We start from the raw sequence: 19188 nt of genomic DNA, 5'->3' as shown, positions 1-19188 counted from the left end.
TACATTGTATTAAGTTGTGCTATTTCTTTTAAACAAAAAGACAGTATCAAATGAAGACTCCTTTATGGCCTGTGAGGTAAAGAACATTTCCAATAATAACGTATTACAAATTATTGATTACCAATTTTAGGAATGCTATTAAAGCCTCCACTACTGCTTAATGACATGAGCAGCACAACTGTTGAAACTGATCATTTTTAAATGATATCCACTCAAAACTTAAACTAATCATTATTCAGCGTCACTAAAGTCCCACACCAACCCCCACCCCCCGCCCCCATTCCCACCCCTGGACTAAACCCCATCCCACAGGTGAATCACTGCTTCTGCTGCATTGCTTCTTTTCGTGCGGCGTCTTGTAGTAGCTGAGTGTCCACTTCATCTGCAGGTAGCTGAACGTATCGGACCACGGATCCACGGATGAAACAGTTTTTTACAGACAGCTGAAAGAAATCAAAGCAAGACGCAAACTCTTAAACGCAATCACCATCAAGATGTAAAGGGTTATGGTTAGTGTTTTGAATAACTGACACACAATGTTGGCTGATGATAAATGATCCTACCATGTGTGGATATTTTTCTGGATCTGTGACGCTGATGTCTGTGAGCTTGATGTTCAGGTACTGAAACACAGAAAACAGCGAGGAAGTCAGAATTCATCATCTAAAAAAAAAAAAACAAAAACAAATGAGAGGATTTGTTCTTGAAAGAAAAGAAAAAAAAGGTTAATTCAACCAACCTGATCAACAGAATGAAGTGTTCCACAAATGCTGCAAACAAAAAGATGGTGGGACAAAAGTTATTACACTTTTTGAAGGACATCCTATCCTTATATATGTTAACATTAAATGGTGTTAAATAAACCACTGGTCTGAGGGTTAAGTGGATGGACAAGAACAAGGGTACATTATCTAACCACGCAATGCTTACATTAGCTACTAATTCAGGGTGAAGCAGGACTTTAAAGGGGACCCGTTATACATTTTTATTCCTCATTTATCTTATAGCTGTCCTTTATGCAGCCACTCAGCCCAGCTATAAAAACACAATTGACACAACAACATACAGATATATTTAGAGCTCTTTGTTCAGCTGATGAACTAACATGTTTCCCCTTTAGTGTAGTTATTTAAAAAGGGACAGTGTACATTCATGAACATTTCAAATTAAAATGTAAATGCACTGCAATTAGCTAATATAGCTGGTTTTCATCAGTTGTCCCTTGGCAGATCAGGAGGGAGAAATGCAGGGAGGAATAGTACAAACAGATGATCATGATGATGATTGACGCTGAGCTGCAGATGAACCAGAACACCTCCAACAGGTGTACTGCTTATTTTACTTTGCACTCACTGCGTACCAGCTCATTTAAAGTCATGGCTCAACATGATAGAAACACAATAGAAAAATGTCATACATTTAGCGGCGCGGAGCAGTGACCTGATACACTGTGCGTTAAACAGATGATCATATAAATAAATATGTCACGAGAAAAAAAAGGTGTTGGAAACTGAGCATTGGGAGCTTTTTGGTAGGGTTTTTTTTCTACATACTTTCACAACATTATTTGAGTCTTCTGCCATATAACATGACGATCTGACATTGTAAAATTATGACTAAAAATAAGGAAGAATAATGTCACCTTAAAGGGAAACAAATATTATTATTTAATGGCTGGCTGTTTTTGCCCCACTTTCATGTATGGAATAACGTTAGACATTGTAGCATAACGCTATTTGAACCCACTTTCAGATTTGTGAAACCTGTATTATAATTGTGAAAAATGAGATAAAGCCAATTTCACTATCAGTAAAATCGTCCCCTTTTCAGGTTTCATAAGCAGAATATAGGTTTCACAAATCTGAAAGTGGGTTTAGACAGCATTAAGGCTTTCTTGCTTCTATACCTGACACTTTTTCATTAATGCAAGTGATGAAAAAACTGGGAATCAGCTGTTACATATCATTACTTATGTTTCCGCTAACTTTAACCCTCAATGCTAACTTTAGCATTGTTTTCACAACAGGCCTAAAATTAATGCTGCCTTGGTGAAATTGACATTGTGCAGTTTTAAAACCTACACAGAGACGGGCTTATTTAATGACATGTTATGATACATGTGCATTGCTTTTCTCTCGTTCACAGTAGCATGCAATTAATGACCGTCGGTAGCTAGCGTTAGCCTTACTATCAGTCAGCCTCGATGCTACAAACAACGCAGCAGCAAATACAGCAAACAGAGACACTAAATCGAGGTTAAGTCGAACAAAAACCAACCTCAAGTCGTTTTTAAGCTCCACCACCACATCCTTCCCCACCAGCGACTTGAAAAATGAGTAGAAAAGCTGAAAAACAAAACGACACGGTAACGTTGAGTTAGCAGTGAGCTAACTGTGGATACATGCTGCAGAGAGTCACCAAACATACACACCAGCAGAGAGACGCTGAGTGAGGGTTAGGGTTAGGAAGTCAATGTCTCACTGGACTGGATGTTTATATAGCATTGCATATCTACTACAAATAAATACATAAATTAATTGAAGTTGATTTCTCACCATTATTGCTGCTGGTGTCTGGTAGTGGTTCGTCTCGTGTTGATGATGTTTCACATGCGTGTATCTCAGCGCCGGAACACGGTGCAGTTACTGCGTATCGCCACATGGGGGAGCCACAGGTGCGCTCACTGTTTTCAGGTGTGAACAGTGAACTTTGAGCAAGTTGCTCATTAAGTTAACGGTGTGGCCATTACTGCGAGGTGAAACATGTAATAAAGCGTCTCATAAACACTTTGGGATTACTTTCCAGCGGTGTATCTATTGGTCTTATGTTATATCACTTATACTAAAGCAGTGGTACTGAAAGTGGGGGTCATTGAGAGGGTTCAAGGGGGTCTCTAGCAAAAAGGGGAATAATTTATTTTCCCTATAATTCCGTCCATAAATATGCAACAACAGAGTGTATTACTATTTTGGTCATAGGTTCCATACATTTATGTAATTAGCAAAAAGCAAAAATCTAATCAGATGGGGCCACCCGGGACTAAATCTTGTCAAGTGGGTGTTTGTGGTCTGATTTGTGTCAGTTTAGGGGTCCTTGATGTGACAAAAACTTAAGAACCACTGTACTAAAGTGATGGAACCCCTGCTCCAGATGGGGCCACTGCTGGCCTTTCTTCCTACCAGTCATTTAATATCAGAGTTGAAACATTTTATCAACTAATCGATTAAATGTTTCAAATTTTTTCATAATTGATTTTTGAATGGTTTTTATGCACAGATGTATATTCTGTTGTTCCAGTTTTGAAGATGTGTGGATTTGTTCATTATCAATTTAATAGTTTTGTATTTTGAAATGAATTCACATAAAATCAAGAAGTTTGAACAGTCCTATAGAGTACCGATTCAATCTTAAGAAAGACAAGACATTAAAAATCAAGTTCCAATATGGACAGATTCCCTTATTTAGGGGCTTTTTAATGGTGTCCATCAGCAACCAATATCGACACTATGAGAGAACAGTGGAGGTCAGCTTTATTCACAACTCATTGGACAAAATAAAAAAAAGAACATTCAGGTTTTGATGACTATATATATTTTCCCATATCTAGTCCATTATTAATTTGGATATCAGCACCTTCACTCAGCCTGCAGTTCTTTTATGCAACAGCAGATGGAAGCAAATGATTGGTGTTACTGAGCTACACTGGTCTGGCCTGAAATTCGTATTTATTCACAGTTTTAGGCCATTACTGAAAACACAAAAATCTATAGTTATCAAGCTTTGATATTTGAATTTATTTGACCATTTTAATGTACATCCTCATAGCAAAAATCTAAATGTCTGTGCAAGGGTAATACTGTCTGGTAAACATCCATTAGCTATAATATAGTGTAAAACTGTATATAACAATGTAATAGAAATATTTATGAGCAGAGTGCGATTTCTAACCTAGCCTTTTGTAATGCAAGCTTAGCAGAAATGAAGGCTGAAAACATGTCCAAAATGTCTAGATCACAATACACTAACAGTTTCAAATTTTGGGAATTACTCCAATTCACTCAGACAGCTAATTGGTAACACTGATACCACTCCTGTATTAAAGGGTATCAATCTTCTCATCTCACTCTAGGCAAGTGTACTACCCAAAATGTCAAACTATTCCTTTAATACAAATGAATAACCACTTATCAGTGATATATTTGGCAAAGGGACTGGCTGAAGCCTTTACTCAGTGTACTATGTTTCTGAAAATGCAGGACAGAAAGCTGCACAGTCGGTGCTGACTGTGATCTCACTTCACGGGACGGCCCATCTTGGGAACTTCTGGATGCGCTGAAGAAAGACAGAATTTGCACAATCGTATGAATTATAGGCATCTGGGAACTTAATGAATATTGCCATAAGAGAAGCAGAGTTTTCCTTACTGTCTTTGTTAGGCTGTGACTGGCCAGGTCTTGCCGGTGGTCTGTGTTTGCTGGGGAGTTCGGAGCTGTCTCTGTAGTCTCTGGGTTTGGCAATCTGGGGCTCTGGCAGGCCTGGCCGGGACTTGGCAGGTAAAGGAGGCCGGCTGGTTATCATTCCCCCTTCTGAGCGCGAGGGCACTACCGGTTTCTTGTGTGCTGTGGAAAGTGAGGAGACGGGAGTCGAAGGATGAGGTTTGCCCTCAGAGCAAGTGAAGGAGCGGTTGCGAGGGGTGGGCACCGGGGGACGATCGGGTTCTACATCTGCTGGTTTGGAGGATGTGAACATGGGATCTGGGGGTGTGAGATGGTCCTTCTCTGGAAGGTTTTGATCCTTTCCCCAACCGTGTGATTTTCCCATTGAACCATACAACGGATTGTCAAACATCTCCGACTTCTCATCCTCACCACTATAAGAAAAAGTATTCGTTAGTTTCATCTCCTACTGAATCATATCAAGTTCTGATATTATGTCATTTTTAGAGAGGCGTTTTCCTGAAACTGAACACGTGTAGGCGAGTGAAACTGAAAAAGTCACAGCCACTCACGTTGGAGTAAAAGGTTTTCCTGTGGGACTGCGTGTGCCCACGTCATAGCTGCCCTTCTTACAGTCTTTACCCCCTTGCCCGGCGATAGGAAGAGTTTTTGGTGGCATGCTGTAACTCCAGCCCTTATCGATCACATTGCCACTTTTGTAGGACATGTAACTCGGGTTAGAAATATCGTGCGCATGGGCGACAGAAAACCTGTTAGCCAGAAGACAGAGAATATCACATCCAGATGCCATGATGGAGGTATATGAAAATAACCACCAAGGTGAAAACATGTCTTACTTGTTGAAGTCGGAGCTTTTGCCTTTTGAGGTGACAGGGTCATCCTTTTCAATTTTGATGAAATCTGAAAGCAGAGTAACATTGGAGTTGAGGCTACAAAAACTGAGGTACAAAAGCATATTTACAGAAGTTCTGAGCAGTTGTGGATAGAATGTGGTTAAAGATTACCGTATAACTTCTCAGTGGTCTTGGCCTCAGAGGTGTGTAGTTGGATGCCACCCGTCAGAGCGCCTGTTTTCTCTCCATGGTGTGTCAGTGTGATTTGAAACTCTGTGTAGCAGAACTGGGCAGCTCGCAGTGCAACACAACCCTCCCCTTCGGAAATAACAAGTCAGGAAACTGTAAGTATTGCTCAGTGCAATGCATCTGTAATACAAACTGCATGTTTAAGTCATGTTTACCGTATGACTCGTCACAGTCTGTCGACTTCACACAGATAAGGATGTGCTGGTCCAGAAGGTACTCGGGGTCAGAGATTATAGGGGTGAGCTTGAAAAGATATAAAAATAGACAATAAATGATAATACTCCGAAACTAGTCAACTTCAACACTAAAGATGCATCTTCACTTTACCTGAACTTGGTTGCCAAACCAAACTTTTATTGAACCATCTGTTTGCTCCGTGTTTTCTCCCTCTGTAGTCTTGACAGTTTCTGTGGACATTTAGAGAAATATTTGCTGTGACGACTTTTGCTTTTCTGTAACAAACAATTTTAAGAAATATGATCAATCAAAACACCAGAACATACTCTCCAAGCAGCTGGAATGGTACTCGATGAAGAATTTGGTCTTTGATTTCGTAAACAAGGTAGCCACACAGTTCATGATCTGTATCCCGCCTTGAGGTGCACTGTTTGGATCTGAACATTTTTTGAAAAAATGACAACATCACACTGCAGGTTTGGAGCATATAACATGAACTCATCAGCAGTGAGGCAGTAACTTATCATATAGTATCATCAGCTGAACGTACCTTGCTTGGAGACAAACTGTGAGGCAACTCCTACTTCAAATGAGGCAAATACGGGTGAATGGTCACTTGTCATGATGTCAGTAGTGCACCCTGCAAGTTAAACATTTTGATCAGATGAGCATGAATCATCATCATATCATTAAAAACACAAATAAACAGGAAGTTTCCTGAACAACACATTTTTCAATGCTCTGTGCGGAAGTGTAACAATTGAACATGCTCTCTATTCTCCATTTAATTAATACCAAATTAGACAGCACTTTCTAGAACCCTGATTCTGAAATTATGGACATAAAAATAAGCGTGACCGAAAATATTCAAAAGAAATTACTCACCATAAGCTTGGCAGACGACATGAACCAGAGGGTATGACTTCCGCAGGACACGATCGCACCATGAGGGTAAATTGTATTTGGTCTGTAGAATCCATCACACATACATAAAGATTTTTTGACATAGATACCTTTAATGTAAAAGTATGTCCTGGGTCATTTAACATTTGATTTAACTCTGTAGTTTCTTGCACTGTTCGTGCATTATGAGGCATGACAAGAGCCGTACAGAGAAAACATATCTGACTTAACATGAGCTTACCCCTGTAGCTTTGGCTTTTGTGTAGGCATACTTGTCTCGTGTCTCTCTCTCAAAGCGATATGTCGGGGGAAATGTGATATCCTCTTCATCTGTTATCAAAAGAAAATGAACAAGACATTTGTTATTGATATTTTGATGTATGTTGGACAATTTATTAATGCAGACAGAACAGATTAGTAAAAAAGTTTTTTCTTCATGTGCTGATTCACGGCTTACCGAAATGCAAGAAGACCTTTCCATCATTCCGCTCCATGTTGAGTTGGTCTTTGCCGAGGAGTTCCTGGTACTGCTGCTGTTTGATCTTTGTCACAATGTTCTCAGCTTCCTGTGAAGGAAACCGGTGCACAGTAATGACTTTTCCTGTCTAAAAAGTGTTAGTAGCTCAAAGCTCAGACACCTGACTACCAGCACGCTCCTTTATGCAGCAGTCATTCATGTTAATTGAATTACAACACATCTAGATCTTTGATTCCCAATGTAAATGTCAGTCCAATATGCACTGACATTCTACTTGACAAATTTCATGAAACTGTATTTATAAAAAAGACAGAGCATACATTTTTGAAGATTTTTAATGATAAAAACTTCTCAAATTTGTGGGTCCTTAATTTAAAATACATATGTTGCATAATTTTTCACTTTGTTTTTGTGTCATTTGTTGTTGCAGTTTGTGAGCTACAACTTACTGTAGATGGCAATTCAACCCTATAGTTCAAATCACCAAGCCAGAAGAGGTGGGTGAACTGATGTGTGATGTCAAAAGGATTGAGTTTCTTATCTCCCAGACTCAGGAATCGTAGGATATTGACGTAGTTTTGATTGCGTCTGCAAAGAGAGCAAAAACTATTGTCACAACATTTGAAAAAAAAAACAACCAAACCATCAGCTTTGACTTTAAAGGTGCAGTTTCTAGAATTTAGTGGCATCTAGTGGAACAGACTGGGAAGAAATTTAATATAACCTCAAAATAATAATTGTTGTATTTTTAATTTTTTTTGCTACCTTAGAATGAGTCTTTTATATCTACATAGGGAGTGGGTCCTCTTCCACGAAGCCCGTCATGTTAAACCACCATGTTTCTACAGTAGCCCAGAACAGACAAACCAAACACTGGCTCTAGAGAGGGTCTTACATGGGGACTGTAGGCTTCTACATGCATGGAAGGGGAGGGGGAGGTAGGGGTATTCAAAAGGTTGCAATCTGCAAACTCACCACTAGATGCCACTAAATTATACACACTGCACATTTAACCTTTTTAGAAGAATATTAACTGAAAAATTGAACTAAAAAATAATTTAAACAATTCAGGAAAAAAACATGCAGAGCAGGTGGAAGTATATGAAACACGGAAACTGACAAAATGTCATTAGTCAGGTCAAAAATAATAATACTCTTAATTGAAAAATTAAAATGGAGTGTTAAAAAAAGCTTTATACTTTTCTTTTAACCTCCAATTTATCTTTGACTACGCAAATTTTATTTCTACTCTTTCATTATCTACTTACGTAACATTTCCTCATCACAGTTGTAATTTCACCAATATCTGATGAGACTATTAATTTCCACAGCAAGTGATTGGCTAGCTAGCTGTAATGAACCACACACCACAAACACCCTGTGCATCAACCTTTCAGCTTGCTGAGCTAACCTTTGTCCAAAAACAACACCTGTGCACACAAGCTGTGACCTGCTATACTACCACTGTGGAAACTCTTGTAACAGTAGCTATTTGCATTTTAGGACAAAGACAAGCGACATGCACATGCTTAGTGAAAACAGGAAATAGAAAAATAATTTCATGTGTACTGAAAAATTTGACTTGTCTGATAATCTTCTACTCCATTGTGTCACGTTCAGGGGCTCTGCAGAAGTACTGAGTATGTTTTCAGCCTCCTGCAGCACAATATGCATATGTTACCACTACAGTACTGTAGAGCCCCTGAACCTGACAAAATGGAGTAGATTAGAAGATTAAATGTTGTTGCTCAAAGTGTAATTTTCTGCTCACCTGAGCTTCTTCTCACTTCCAGAGGTCAAGTGACTGTTGACAAAACAAAAGGATGTACCGTTGAACATGAAGGACACCCCCACTGCTCCCTTGTTTCCTACAAAATAAATGTCACAGTGAGTACTTTATTCAAATAATGTTAATGTCAGGTCATAAAGAGCCTATGGAGAAGTGGAACTGCTTACCCAGAGTGTTGGCAATCCCCGTCTTCACACTGTCTGAGAAAATGTGAGAGATCCTGTTTTCATGCTCAGGCTTTGCCAGGACAATAATCCGAATGTTCCACAGAGTGTGAATCGCTACCTGGATGTTAGAAGATGTGTAGGACACATTACTGCATTGCATCTGCATTCAGTTACAACTTTGTACTTGTGATAGTCACTCACTTGTTTAAAGCTGATGTTTGTGATGTCCCTCAAGACACCCTTCACTGTGTATGCCCAATCCCTCTCGCCCAAAGGATCTTCCTGTGTCCCAATGACATAGAAATCATGCGGGATGTGATCTGCGGTGTCATCTCGGGTCTTCCCTTGGCCCTTACACTGGAACCAGGAGTTGATGCTGTGGGGGGGACCAGCATTTCCTGTGGATTTATGAGGAAGTCTTTCACCGTTGCATTACATTATTCAAATGAATTTGGATATTTAACAAGTCAACATTGTTACCCATGTTCCAGGTGCCAATAAACACTGAGATCATGTCTGGTTCTGGCTTTTCAGAGTGTTTGTTCTTCATTTGTTGAAGAAGCTGACAAAACCCCTCTCTTTTCTGGTGACACAGAAGAACAACATTAGAAACTTTGTACTTCATAAACTGCACTTAAAACTTAAACAAAATTATGACCAGGCTTTCAGACAGATGCCACTTAGACTAAACCTTTTATGTTAGATTGAAATGATTACCTTTGTGTCATCAAACACAAACTCCTTCCGCAAAATCTTCTCTTTTTCTGTCTCCACCACAATGACCAGTTTGGCATGCATTTTCTGGGATTTCACCAACTGTAAGACTGAATAAACACGTACAAACATGTACAATCCACTTATTTAAATGTGCAGTGTTAATATTTTACAGCAGCTGTTAAACAAGATAAACAGTCTACAGCCATACTAGCAGATCTATGAGGCTGTGCTTAAGCATAGCAATGCTTTGAGTAAAATGCTAACATCTACATACTAACATGCTCACAGTGACAATGCTAACATATTGATGCTGCATGAAATTCGTCGTTATACACATATGACATGATTGCAGCATGGGATCATTTGTAGACTTTGGCATCACCAAGGTCATTACAATCAATTGTTTAGACATTTAGTTAAACAAACAACTTCATGGTGACACTAGAGGAGAAATCAGTGGATCACCAAAGTCAGTAGGATACAAGATCTGAGAATCATTAATGTCTGTAAAAATGTCCATCCAAAAGTTGAGATATTTCCATCTGGACCTATGTGGTGGACAAGCTGATCGCCATTGCCATCTATTGAGCAACAAGCCTTGTATGGTTAGAAATACAATGGAATGAAATTATAGAGTAACTTGACGCCTTACTTTTATTGTGCACAAAGTATTTGTCTTCAGGCCCATCTTTTGACTTCTTGAAGTAGATCTTCCCACTTTCAACGTCCACTTTCAGGAACGTCTTTGTGGAAATACCAAGAGATTCTTGTTTGACCTACAAGTGAAAATGGAAGGTGATCAAAGAAAGCCCAAACCTCCAAAAGTGTTCTTTCATTTTATTTTCCTGCAGCTGCAGTGCAATACAATAACCAATTTAGAGAAGCACCTCAAACGTAACAACTGGTATGAGAGAATTCCGATGGCCCCCTTCATATCCAACGGAGTCAAAGATAGCACTTTTAGCCTGAAAATAAACAAAGAAGTACCATGTCATTTATAACTGACTCCATCTTTTGGTATGTTGGTAATTAAGATGGTCAGTCAATGAGAGCTGACTGGTTAAATGAGCACCGGAACATTACCTTATCTTCTATTGCGTAGATCAGTTTTGTCAGCTGCTCAAGCCTAAAGGATACAGATTGACCTGAATCGACAGACATCTGAAAATAATGGAAAAAATATATAATGAGAAACATTTCTGTGTTAACACTGCTACAAAGGATCAAGGGTGCCACCCACTTGTTTTCCAAAGTGTGCAATCCCTGGGGAAAGCTGTTGGTCCAGTGTTCTATTGAAGACCTCCAGAGCTGGCAGAATGCGGAAAATTTCACTACATTCCAAAAAAGATTAGAGTGTGGTTTATTTATCTTTGTGCATCATGAAGTCAAGGTAACTTGCAGTCTGTTTGATGTATTTTGTCAACCAGTAACTATACCTGTTTACATTCTTGCAGATAGACAATGTTAGCTTCTTCAGGCCAGGGAGGTTGGGGTTTCCACTCTGTAGGTGTTCAGCATCCGAATAGATTGAGTTCCTGAAGTATTCTTGGATGGCTTGTTGGTGTTCCTCTGGTACTCTGGAGAGACATAATGCAACACAGAGGCATGTTACCTCATATTTCACACACCAGTTAGCTTCAGTCGAGCACATCACTGCGTCAAATCACTGTTGCACCCATAATCACATGAAAAAATCCATATGATAGGAATTATTGTATAGTGCCAGTGCTTTATCAAAAATGTCAGTGCAGTTTTTGCAAATGTGACCATACGCGGACATGTCCATATGCTGCAGTCTCATCAGGTAGGTGTCTGATAAGGATTTGCAGGCCTGCTCAGGAGACTCTTTTACATCGTTGGGTCCGAAGTTCCTGGGTGGAAGCTGTGGTGGAAGACTATTGGATTCTGCAGGACAAATACATGTAGAACATTTAGGATTTTTAACAAATCTATGAAAGACAGATGTTTTATAGTATTGCAACTGTACAGATTAAATGAAGGTGTTTAACCTGGCTCCTCGTCTACCTCCTCCTCCCTCTGGACTGGATACTGCAGATGTGTAATAAGACCCATGTTGGGGCTGTAGTATGCCTCCACCAGCTCGGGCAGCATAGAGAAGAACCTGATAGGAACTCCTTCAGATGCCTGAAGAGCAGATCACAGCACACATATAGCTGTCTCTTACTCTCTACAACAGAGGTGAAATATGAAACTGTCCGTGTAAAAGAACTCGTTCTAGTTTTTATCTTCAACTGTTGTTTCTAAACCAGGGGAAATAAGCTTTAAGTGCTACACCCTTGTTGCACATGTCTACTTGCATTTTTTTCACTGACACTACTTTCTGCATTATTTTTAACCCCTTACAGTAACATTTGAGGAGTGTCTGTTTCACCCTAACACGAAGAACCTGAAATTTCGCTTCATGTCAGGGATTTACCTACAGGTTCCGAATATTCGCCTACTCCATTTGTCATTCAAAGAGAAAACAATTTCTTGTATAAAATCATCTTATGGGCTTCAGTTTTGACCCCTTTTACTCATAGTATTTTACTTATATTCTAAACTCATAGCTACAGATTAAGCACTGAAATGACTCAACTTCTCCACCTGTTACCCTTTGTATCATAGTCATTATTGTATGAACATGAATAAAAAAAGGTGCCAGTACTCTACACCAGTTGTACCTGTACTGTCTGGAAAGTGAGAGTATTGACTAATGCGTCAAGTGAGTACCCAAATTAAGACACTGGTACAAAGCTAATTTAGCAGCAAGGTTTAATTTTAGGCCCCAACACTATGCACTTGTAAAAATGAAATATTTGCATGTCTGCTCATCTCTCCAAACAAAACAAGGCAAAACAAAAAAGCATTCAATAAAACTTTATTCTAATGCTCATGCTTCCATATGCTTACACTACCTCTATCTCCTGCTTTGCTGATGATACTAATGATTATATCAGCCAGGAAAGACTTGCCAATTTAAGATGTAGATGTTAATTTTTAAAAACTCAATTGTAGCAGACCAAAGATGACAACAGACAAAAACCTGCCAACACACATGTCCTGCAACTTCCTCAAATCCTGTCTCTGCAAAAAGCCCTTAGACAGACTGCAAAATATGGGTAGACAAGCCTATATCTACACAGTGCAAACAGTATATTCTATAGTCTATAAGTATAAATGTCAGTTTGCCCCAGAACCACAGCTTTGGTCTACTGAAGTTATTTGTGACATTGGCTCTTGCCATTTGAAAGAGGGATAGATATGTGCATGACAAATGTTATTGCACTCTCATATTCTGAGTACAGGAAGTTTAAAGAGGACCTATTATGCTCATTTCCAGCTCGATATTTTTATTCTGGGATTCTACTTTTTGCTGCCCCTCAGTTCACACACTATTTTAATAGGCAGTCCTAGCCCCAATATTTCCTGCTTTACTGCTTCAAATTAAAAGCTTTTAAATGTCTAAAAAAAGGGAGACTTTTATTGTGAGGGACTTAAAGGAAATTAAATTTCACTGACTTAGCAGAGCGTTGTTAATGGGGCTAAAAACCTGTCAAAACGACATGTAACAGAGTCATGCCTTGGCTTGACTACCCACAAAACAATGGAAACACGCTGCAGTGTTTGCAAAGCAGAGCAGTGAACTTGCATGTTGTGAATAAATTCTCTTTTTATTATTGTAGGGGTTGTCTTATTGCTTATTGTTACTTTGCACTTTGCATGACTGCATGTTATAATCAGTATTGCTTGATTTTATTTTGTTGCCTCATGTTTCTTTGCAAGACTAAATATTGGTGCTGTATTATAGTATTATATGCAGTTTCCTGATACTTTGCATGACTTGTCAGTGTCAGAACGTGTCAGAACATCTTGCTAAGCTAAAAATGATCATATATATTATTATGATTTAACACTGGCACATTAACAGAAATGTTGGTTAATGTATGTAAATTAAAAAATACATGAAAGGAACTACAATTAGCTTTGTTAGGAATGGCATTGTTAGCCAGTGCTGCATAGTGTATAGTTACCCAAATAATGACATATTAAAAACGTTCGATTACTACAAGCCAATGAAGGGTTATTGCAAATACATGTGTATCTAAATATATTGCACCTCTTAAATTAGATGACACCTTAATAGATGCAGCAACATTAAAAATAGCTAAGTGCTAGCATTTCCTTTTGATATTTGAAAAGCAATAGTCCTTTATTATGCTATACATACTTGACATCAACGACTAAATTACCATAACACTCATCTAACCATTGACCAAAATAACGGTGCCATTATTCAAACTGTTAACCCACCTGGACAGAGAGCTTCTTATCCTCATTTGGCAGGATTCTGTATGTGTACACACAGTTCTGGTATCTGTGGTTAAAATAATAAAGTGCAAAAGTCACCAAAATATGACATGAATGTAAATTAAAGTAATGTGTTTATTGTGTGCTGAGTACAATCAGACAAATTTCGGTTGCATTTTGATTGAAGGTTGTCCCATGAAATATGATATGATTAGCAGAGGCAAAGGGTGTTGCGCCTTGTGGTGCCACAAAGTATGCAAATAAAGGGGAACTAGTCTTGCATTGCAGTGCGTGTGTGCAAAAAAAAAAAAGTACAGTGTAATACAGGAGGGCATTAATCATGTTACACTAATCCAAATTATAACATGAATTACAGCTACAACTAACTTATATCTAATGCTTAAAGCATACAGAATAACAGTTATATCATGTCAGTTATTTTAGGATCAGTTCATATTTCATGTTATGAAGGTTTCTTGAATAAGGAACAATACACAGAGAATCATTATCAGCTCTATATGTAAAGATAAACTGCCATGCAAAAGCTGAAAATAAATATTGTGTACTTACAAAACACACAGGGCATACGCTCCCTGTATAGACTCACTGTCCCGAATAAGGAAGCTTCCATCTCTTGCTGCTTTGGATAGGAGATCCTCAGCTTTGGATCGAGTTAGATTGCCATGGCACCAAGGCTGATAAACTGGCATCCTGTTTCTCACCAAAGAGTCTCTGTTCAAGAGTTTAACATCTGCTCTTAAACTAGTTTCCAGCAACCAAAGTAGACTCAGTTTTTCTTCCTGGCTATTTTCATCTTTCACAGTGCGTACTTTAAAGTCCTTTCTTTCACTTGTTCATGCACTTGCCTCCGAAAGCTGTAAAAGGAAGCTGCTACTAGCTGAGCGTTGAACTTCCTCATTTGAGAAGTTAACAGAGGAGGGCCAAGTTGCTTCTGCCTGTAATGACGGATCCACAGAACTGTAAATGGAAATAAAGACTCTCACTTGTCAAGTTCAAATCTTTATGACATTTTAATGATTAACCAACATTCCCAGCTTTTTTGTTTCTACACATCTGTTTGTTTATGTGAACTGTCCAAAAAATAGTGAAGCACTTCGTAAAGATTAGAGTTGGGTAAAAAAGAAAAAGAAAAAGGGAAGTAACAAAAAAGGCATATATGATGACTCTTACTTGTCACAGTTTAAGTGTTTTCTATAATATAAGCTCTTGTGAATAACGTCACTGTAAAAGACGCCTAATTTGATTACCAAATGTTTTTTTATGATGATGAAATCATCTTTGCCCTGTGACCTAAAATAAAACAAAAACAAGCAGATTCAACCCAGAGGAGCTGGAATGAGTCTGACTGCTCTGTTAAACTAACTCATGTTAAATCAGAAAAGCTCTGGGGTTTTATGAAATATATACATTCAGGAAATGCACGTTTAGAATGGCTTGCTATGTACATGTGATGGACAGGAAGTCTTGCAGAAATAAGAGGAGGAAAATAAGCTGCTCACAAACCACAACACGGGTCACATGATACGAAAAGAGAACTACACTATGACAAGTTACTGCAGCCTCGGAGGTTTCTGTCCTGCGCTTGAAATAGTTTACCACTTTCACAGCGAGAACGTAGAAGCCTCAGACATGCAGTGACAATGTAGAAAAGAATCCGTGATCTCATGCACAGGACATGAAATCACACTTTTGCTTTCGACTGATAACAATTTTTATACAGGTTAACAACTTCTTTTATAGCCACCATTTATTTGGCAGTGTGACTTTGTGACAGTAATTACAAGTTTATTACTTAAATAAAGTCACAAACTCTGTGATAAAATGGCAGTTTACCAACCTTTAATTGTGTAAATCATGCCTACTTTTGCAGATGACATTGAAGTGGTTTACAGTAAAATAGGAGTATTAGTCGTCATGCAGTAGTGCAATATGATAGAAAAGTGGACAAAACAATAAATGCATAGCGAAGGAGTTACTACATAATGAAGGCTATATGTACAATGAAGATTTGTCAAGCACAAGCAAAGTAAACAGGTACTGGTGTCTTCCATCAATTATAAAACGTCATAGAAAATATACACATTTGTGAGAGGATTTCAAAATACACCTTAGATTGAAAGTGTTTACAGCTACAGCTAGCAGGTCTCTGAGGGTGTACTCAGGCAGAGTGCTATTTGAGACACATGCTCACAGTGACAGTGCTAACATGCTGATGTTTACAAGGTATATGCCATCCTCAACATCCAACTTTAGTGCATTAGCATTTGTTAATTCGCACAAAGCACACCCTAATAAACACCTTAAATAAAAAATGATATCAAAAGCTAACTAATTATTATTCATCATATTTGGCATAGGATACAAAACAGTAACATCTACATATTTAATGTTGACTATGTACATATTTCATCAGTCTTTTGGTGTTTGACACAAAAATCATTTTCCAACATCAACATGAAGCTTTTTAAGCAGTACACTGACAAACATTATCATGGTCACAGGTGGCCTAGTGAAGCCTCTCACTGCACATTACTGTGGGTGGATGTAGACCAGCAGTGGCAGCAAGGGTAAGTAGAGTCAGTTGAAACATATTTAGGACCAGTTCAAAAGTCTGCCTTTAGTCACTTAAAGACTGACAAAACCTCACTAAGTTCAAAAAGGATGAGGATTTTTATCACTGTAAAATCAGCAAGTGTTTGAAAGCTTTGTGGTTGACCTTTGAGCTATGATGCATGTTTTTATGTGAGTTGTTAACTTTGCTGACGTTTCTCATGAGAATATACAACAACAAGTCATGATGTTCAAGTGACGCAGTTAATTCAGTATAAAAAAAAGTATAAAAACAACAGCAAAAATATAACATGGAAGAAGTTGGCAAGAAGACATTTTCCTGAAAATATGAACACTATTTGTTCATCATAAGATGGCATGATAGTGACTTCTAAATATGTTGATTTGGTCCAACAGCACCATTTTGCTTTTAAACAACGAGCAAACAACAAACTCTCAGATTCACTGATCTACATATGAAATATGAAAGTCAGACTTTAAGGTGCTTTTTTGTTGGGGTTTTTTTTGGGGCGCTTTCACACCACTAGTTTGATTATTTGGTCCGCACCAGGCAGTACAATTGTTACTATGTAGCGTACAGGCTGCGGTGTGGTCCGCGTTCACACTTGCAAAAGAATCAAGATTGGTCCGATCGACGTTCCCTCATCTTCCGGTAGGTCAGCATTTGGTGCGGAGTCAAGCGGACCGAGACCACCTATTTTTGGAGGTCTCGGACCGCTTGATTTAGTGCGCACCCGAGTGCGATTGATGCTTTCACACCGAACAAACCGAACTAAGAGCTTTTGGTCTGAATGGACTGTTTAGTGCGCACCAACTGCTGTTAGTGTGAAAGCGCCCTTAGTGTCAACAAATCTCATGTGCAGAACCAAACCAACAAAGAACTCATCCTATTTACAAGTAGTGTTTGTGCATCCAAAGCCTGATACATCGTATAGTGTGTTTTAGAAATTGCTTCAAAGATTAATAGCAGCGATCACATTTACAGTCTTGGGAACGTTCTCTTTACAGAGCTTCACTAGCTTGTTGTGTCACAACCTCTTGACTTCAGTTTTTTGAGAAAGCGCTGTATCTCATGTGAGGCATAGACAAATACCATATATCAGATTTGAGTACACATACTGTACTTGTAAGTATGATAAATTAATTGTCTGTTTGGCTCTGCACGAGATTAGTTGACAGTAAGGAAAGTATCCTTTAGACATATCCTTTAAGGTAATTTCTGCAAATATGAGACTTGCATGTAACAGGATTTCCAAAGTACTGTCCCTTTCTTCATATGGAAATTTAGAGTTGTTACACACCTCCTGCACTCAGGCACTCATCATAAAGGAGAAATTTAGATTCTGTGGGGGTTGATTGAGGCTCAGGCTAAGTGGCACATTGACCACATTGCGAAATGAGCCCAATGTATAAGAGCCTTCAGTCTGAGAAAGACAACAATGAGTCAATAGTAGGAACAATTTTGATTGTGTTGATGAGTTCAAAATTCTCTTCCTCAAAACTCAGACTTGGCACTGACAGAGCTCTCATGTGTTCCCTTTAACTCTCCGCTGGTGGCACCTGACGCCACTGCCTTATCTCTGCAAAACAATCGCATGAGAGTGCCGCGGAACTTTTCCGCCCCAAACAGGTAGATCAGCGGGTCCATGGCACCGTTCAGGCATGTGAGGGAGGAGGTGAGGCGGTTAGCCAAGCTCAGGCCTCTGCGTGTCTGACAGGAGACGTCAGGGTGGTTGTAGCCCAGGATGAAGGTTGCCCTGCTCATATGATAAGGCAGAAAACACACAACATAGATGAGCATGACCAAGCCGATGGTGCGTAGGGCTCTCAGCTTGAGGGCCGGCTCTAACCTAGAGCCCCGATGCAGGCTGTGAATGATGAGCAGGTAACAGGACAGGGTGGTGAGGAAAGGTGGGGTGAAGGCCACGGCAAGGGAGATCAGTGCATTACGTGAGGCTTTCTCTCTGTACAGCTGCAAACACACTGTCATGCCGTCCACTTCTGCAGTCTGGTGAGTGACTAGCAGTGGTGCCATGGAGATGGTAACCAGAGCCCAAAGAGAGAAGCTGATGATGTGGGCGTAGCGAGCACGGCGAACCTTCAGCGACCTCACGGCGTGAACCACAGCCAGGTAACGGTCCCCCGCTACACAGGCCAGGAAGTACAGGCTGGCATACATGTTGACATAAAACAAAAAGCCTGCCAATCTACAGGGAACCTCCCCAAAAGGCCAGTGGCCTCCAGTGAGGTGGTAGGTGGCCCTCAACGGGAGGATGATCACGTATGATAAATCTGCCACAGCCAGATGAATCAAGAAGACGTTAGCTGGAGAGGAGGCGCCACGCTGGTTGAAGAAGATCCAGAGAGCCAGGCTGTTACCGTTCAGAGCCAGAAAGAAAACCAGTATGTAGAAGCATCCGAAGAGCATGTTCTCTGTGGTCATCTCCACTGCCGCACAGCCCTGCGATGACTGATTGGACAGCAGGGAAGCCAGCTCAGCTGTAGCAGACTCCAT

At 39.5% G+C, this 19188-nt stretch overlaps 3 protein-coding genes across 4 annotated transcripts; all 3 read right to left on the bottom strand.

Moving 5' to 3' along the window:
- Positions 1-280: 280 nt before the first annotated feature.
- Positions 281-2618, bottom strand: smx5. Its single transcript, XM_053322208.1, has 5 exons — positions 2556-2618; positions 2278-2345; positions 740-770; positions 564-623; positions 281-443 (listed from the first exon to the last, which is right to left on the bottom strand). Exons 1-5 carry the CDS (start codon positions 2556-2558, stop codon positions 318-320), a joined length of 288 nt encoding a protein of 95 aa, XP_053178183.1. The 5' UTR covers positions 2559-2618; the 3' UTR covers positions 281-317.
- Positions 2619-3706: 1088 nt separating this feature from the next.
- On the bottom strand, positions 3707-14991 carry inpp5d (inositol polyphosphate-5-phosphatase D). 2 transcript variants are annotated; one of them, XM_053322187.1, is made up of 27 exons: positions 14652-14991; positions 14085-14148; positions 11780-11915; positions 11549-11675; positions 11207-11347; positions 11011-11101; positions 10854-10931; positions 10658-10735; positions 10423-10546; positions 9771-9877; positions 9534-9636; positions 9255-9451; positions 9054-9171; positions 8869-8965; positions 7547-7685; positions 7077-7185; positions 6861-6949; positions 6602-6683; positions 6267-6356; positions 6043-6153; positions 5867-5946; positions 5695-5782; positions 5462-5608; positions 5294-5357; positions 5009-5206; positions 4425-4870; positions 3707-4332 (listed from the first exon to the last, which is right to left on the bottom strand). In XM_053322187.1, exons 1-27 carry the CDS (start codon positions 14789-14791, stop codon positions 4292-4294), a joined length of 3285 nt encoding a protein of 1094 aa, XP_053178162.1. In that variant the 5' UTR covers positions 14792-14991; the 3' UTR covers positions 3707-4291. The 2 variants fall into 2 exon arrangements, with proteins under 2 accessions (XP_053178162.1, XP_053178161.1); XM_053322186.1 differs by having other exon boundaries at positions 11543-11675; positions 14652-14990.
- Positions 14992-18154: 3163 nt separating this feature from the next.
- Positions 18155-19188, bottom strand: gpr17 (G protein-coupled receptor 17). Its single transcript, XM_053322509.1, has one exon. The coding sequence runs from the start codon at positions 19186-19188 to the stop codon at positions 18169-18171; it is 1020 nt and encodes a 339-aa protein (XP_053178484.1). The 3' UTR covers positions 18155-18168.

This window comes from Scomber japonicus, chromosome 7 (genome assembly GCF_027409825.1).
Source record: "Scomber japonicus isolate fScoJap1 chromosome 7, fScoJap1.pri, whole genome shotgun sequence".
NCBI classification, from domain to species: Eukaryota; Metazoa; Chordata; class Actinopteri; order Scombriformes; family Scombridae; genus Scomber; species Scomber japonicus.
The sequence above is the reverse complement of the archived record's forward strand: the minus strand, read 5'-3'. Positions and strand labels throughout refer to the sequence as shown.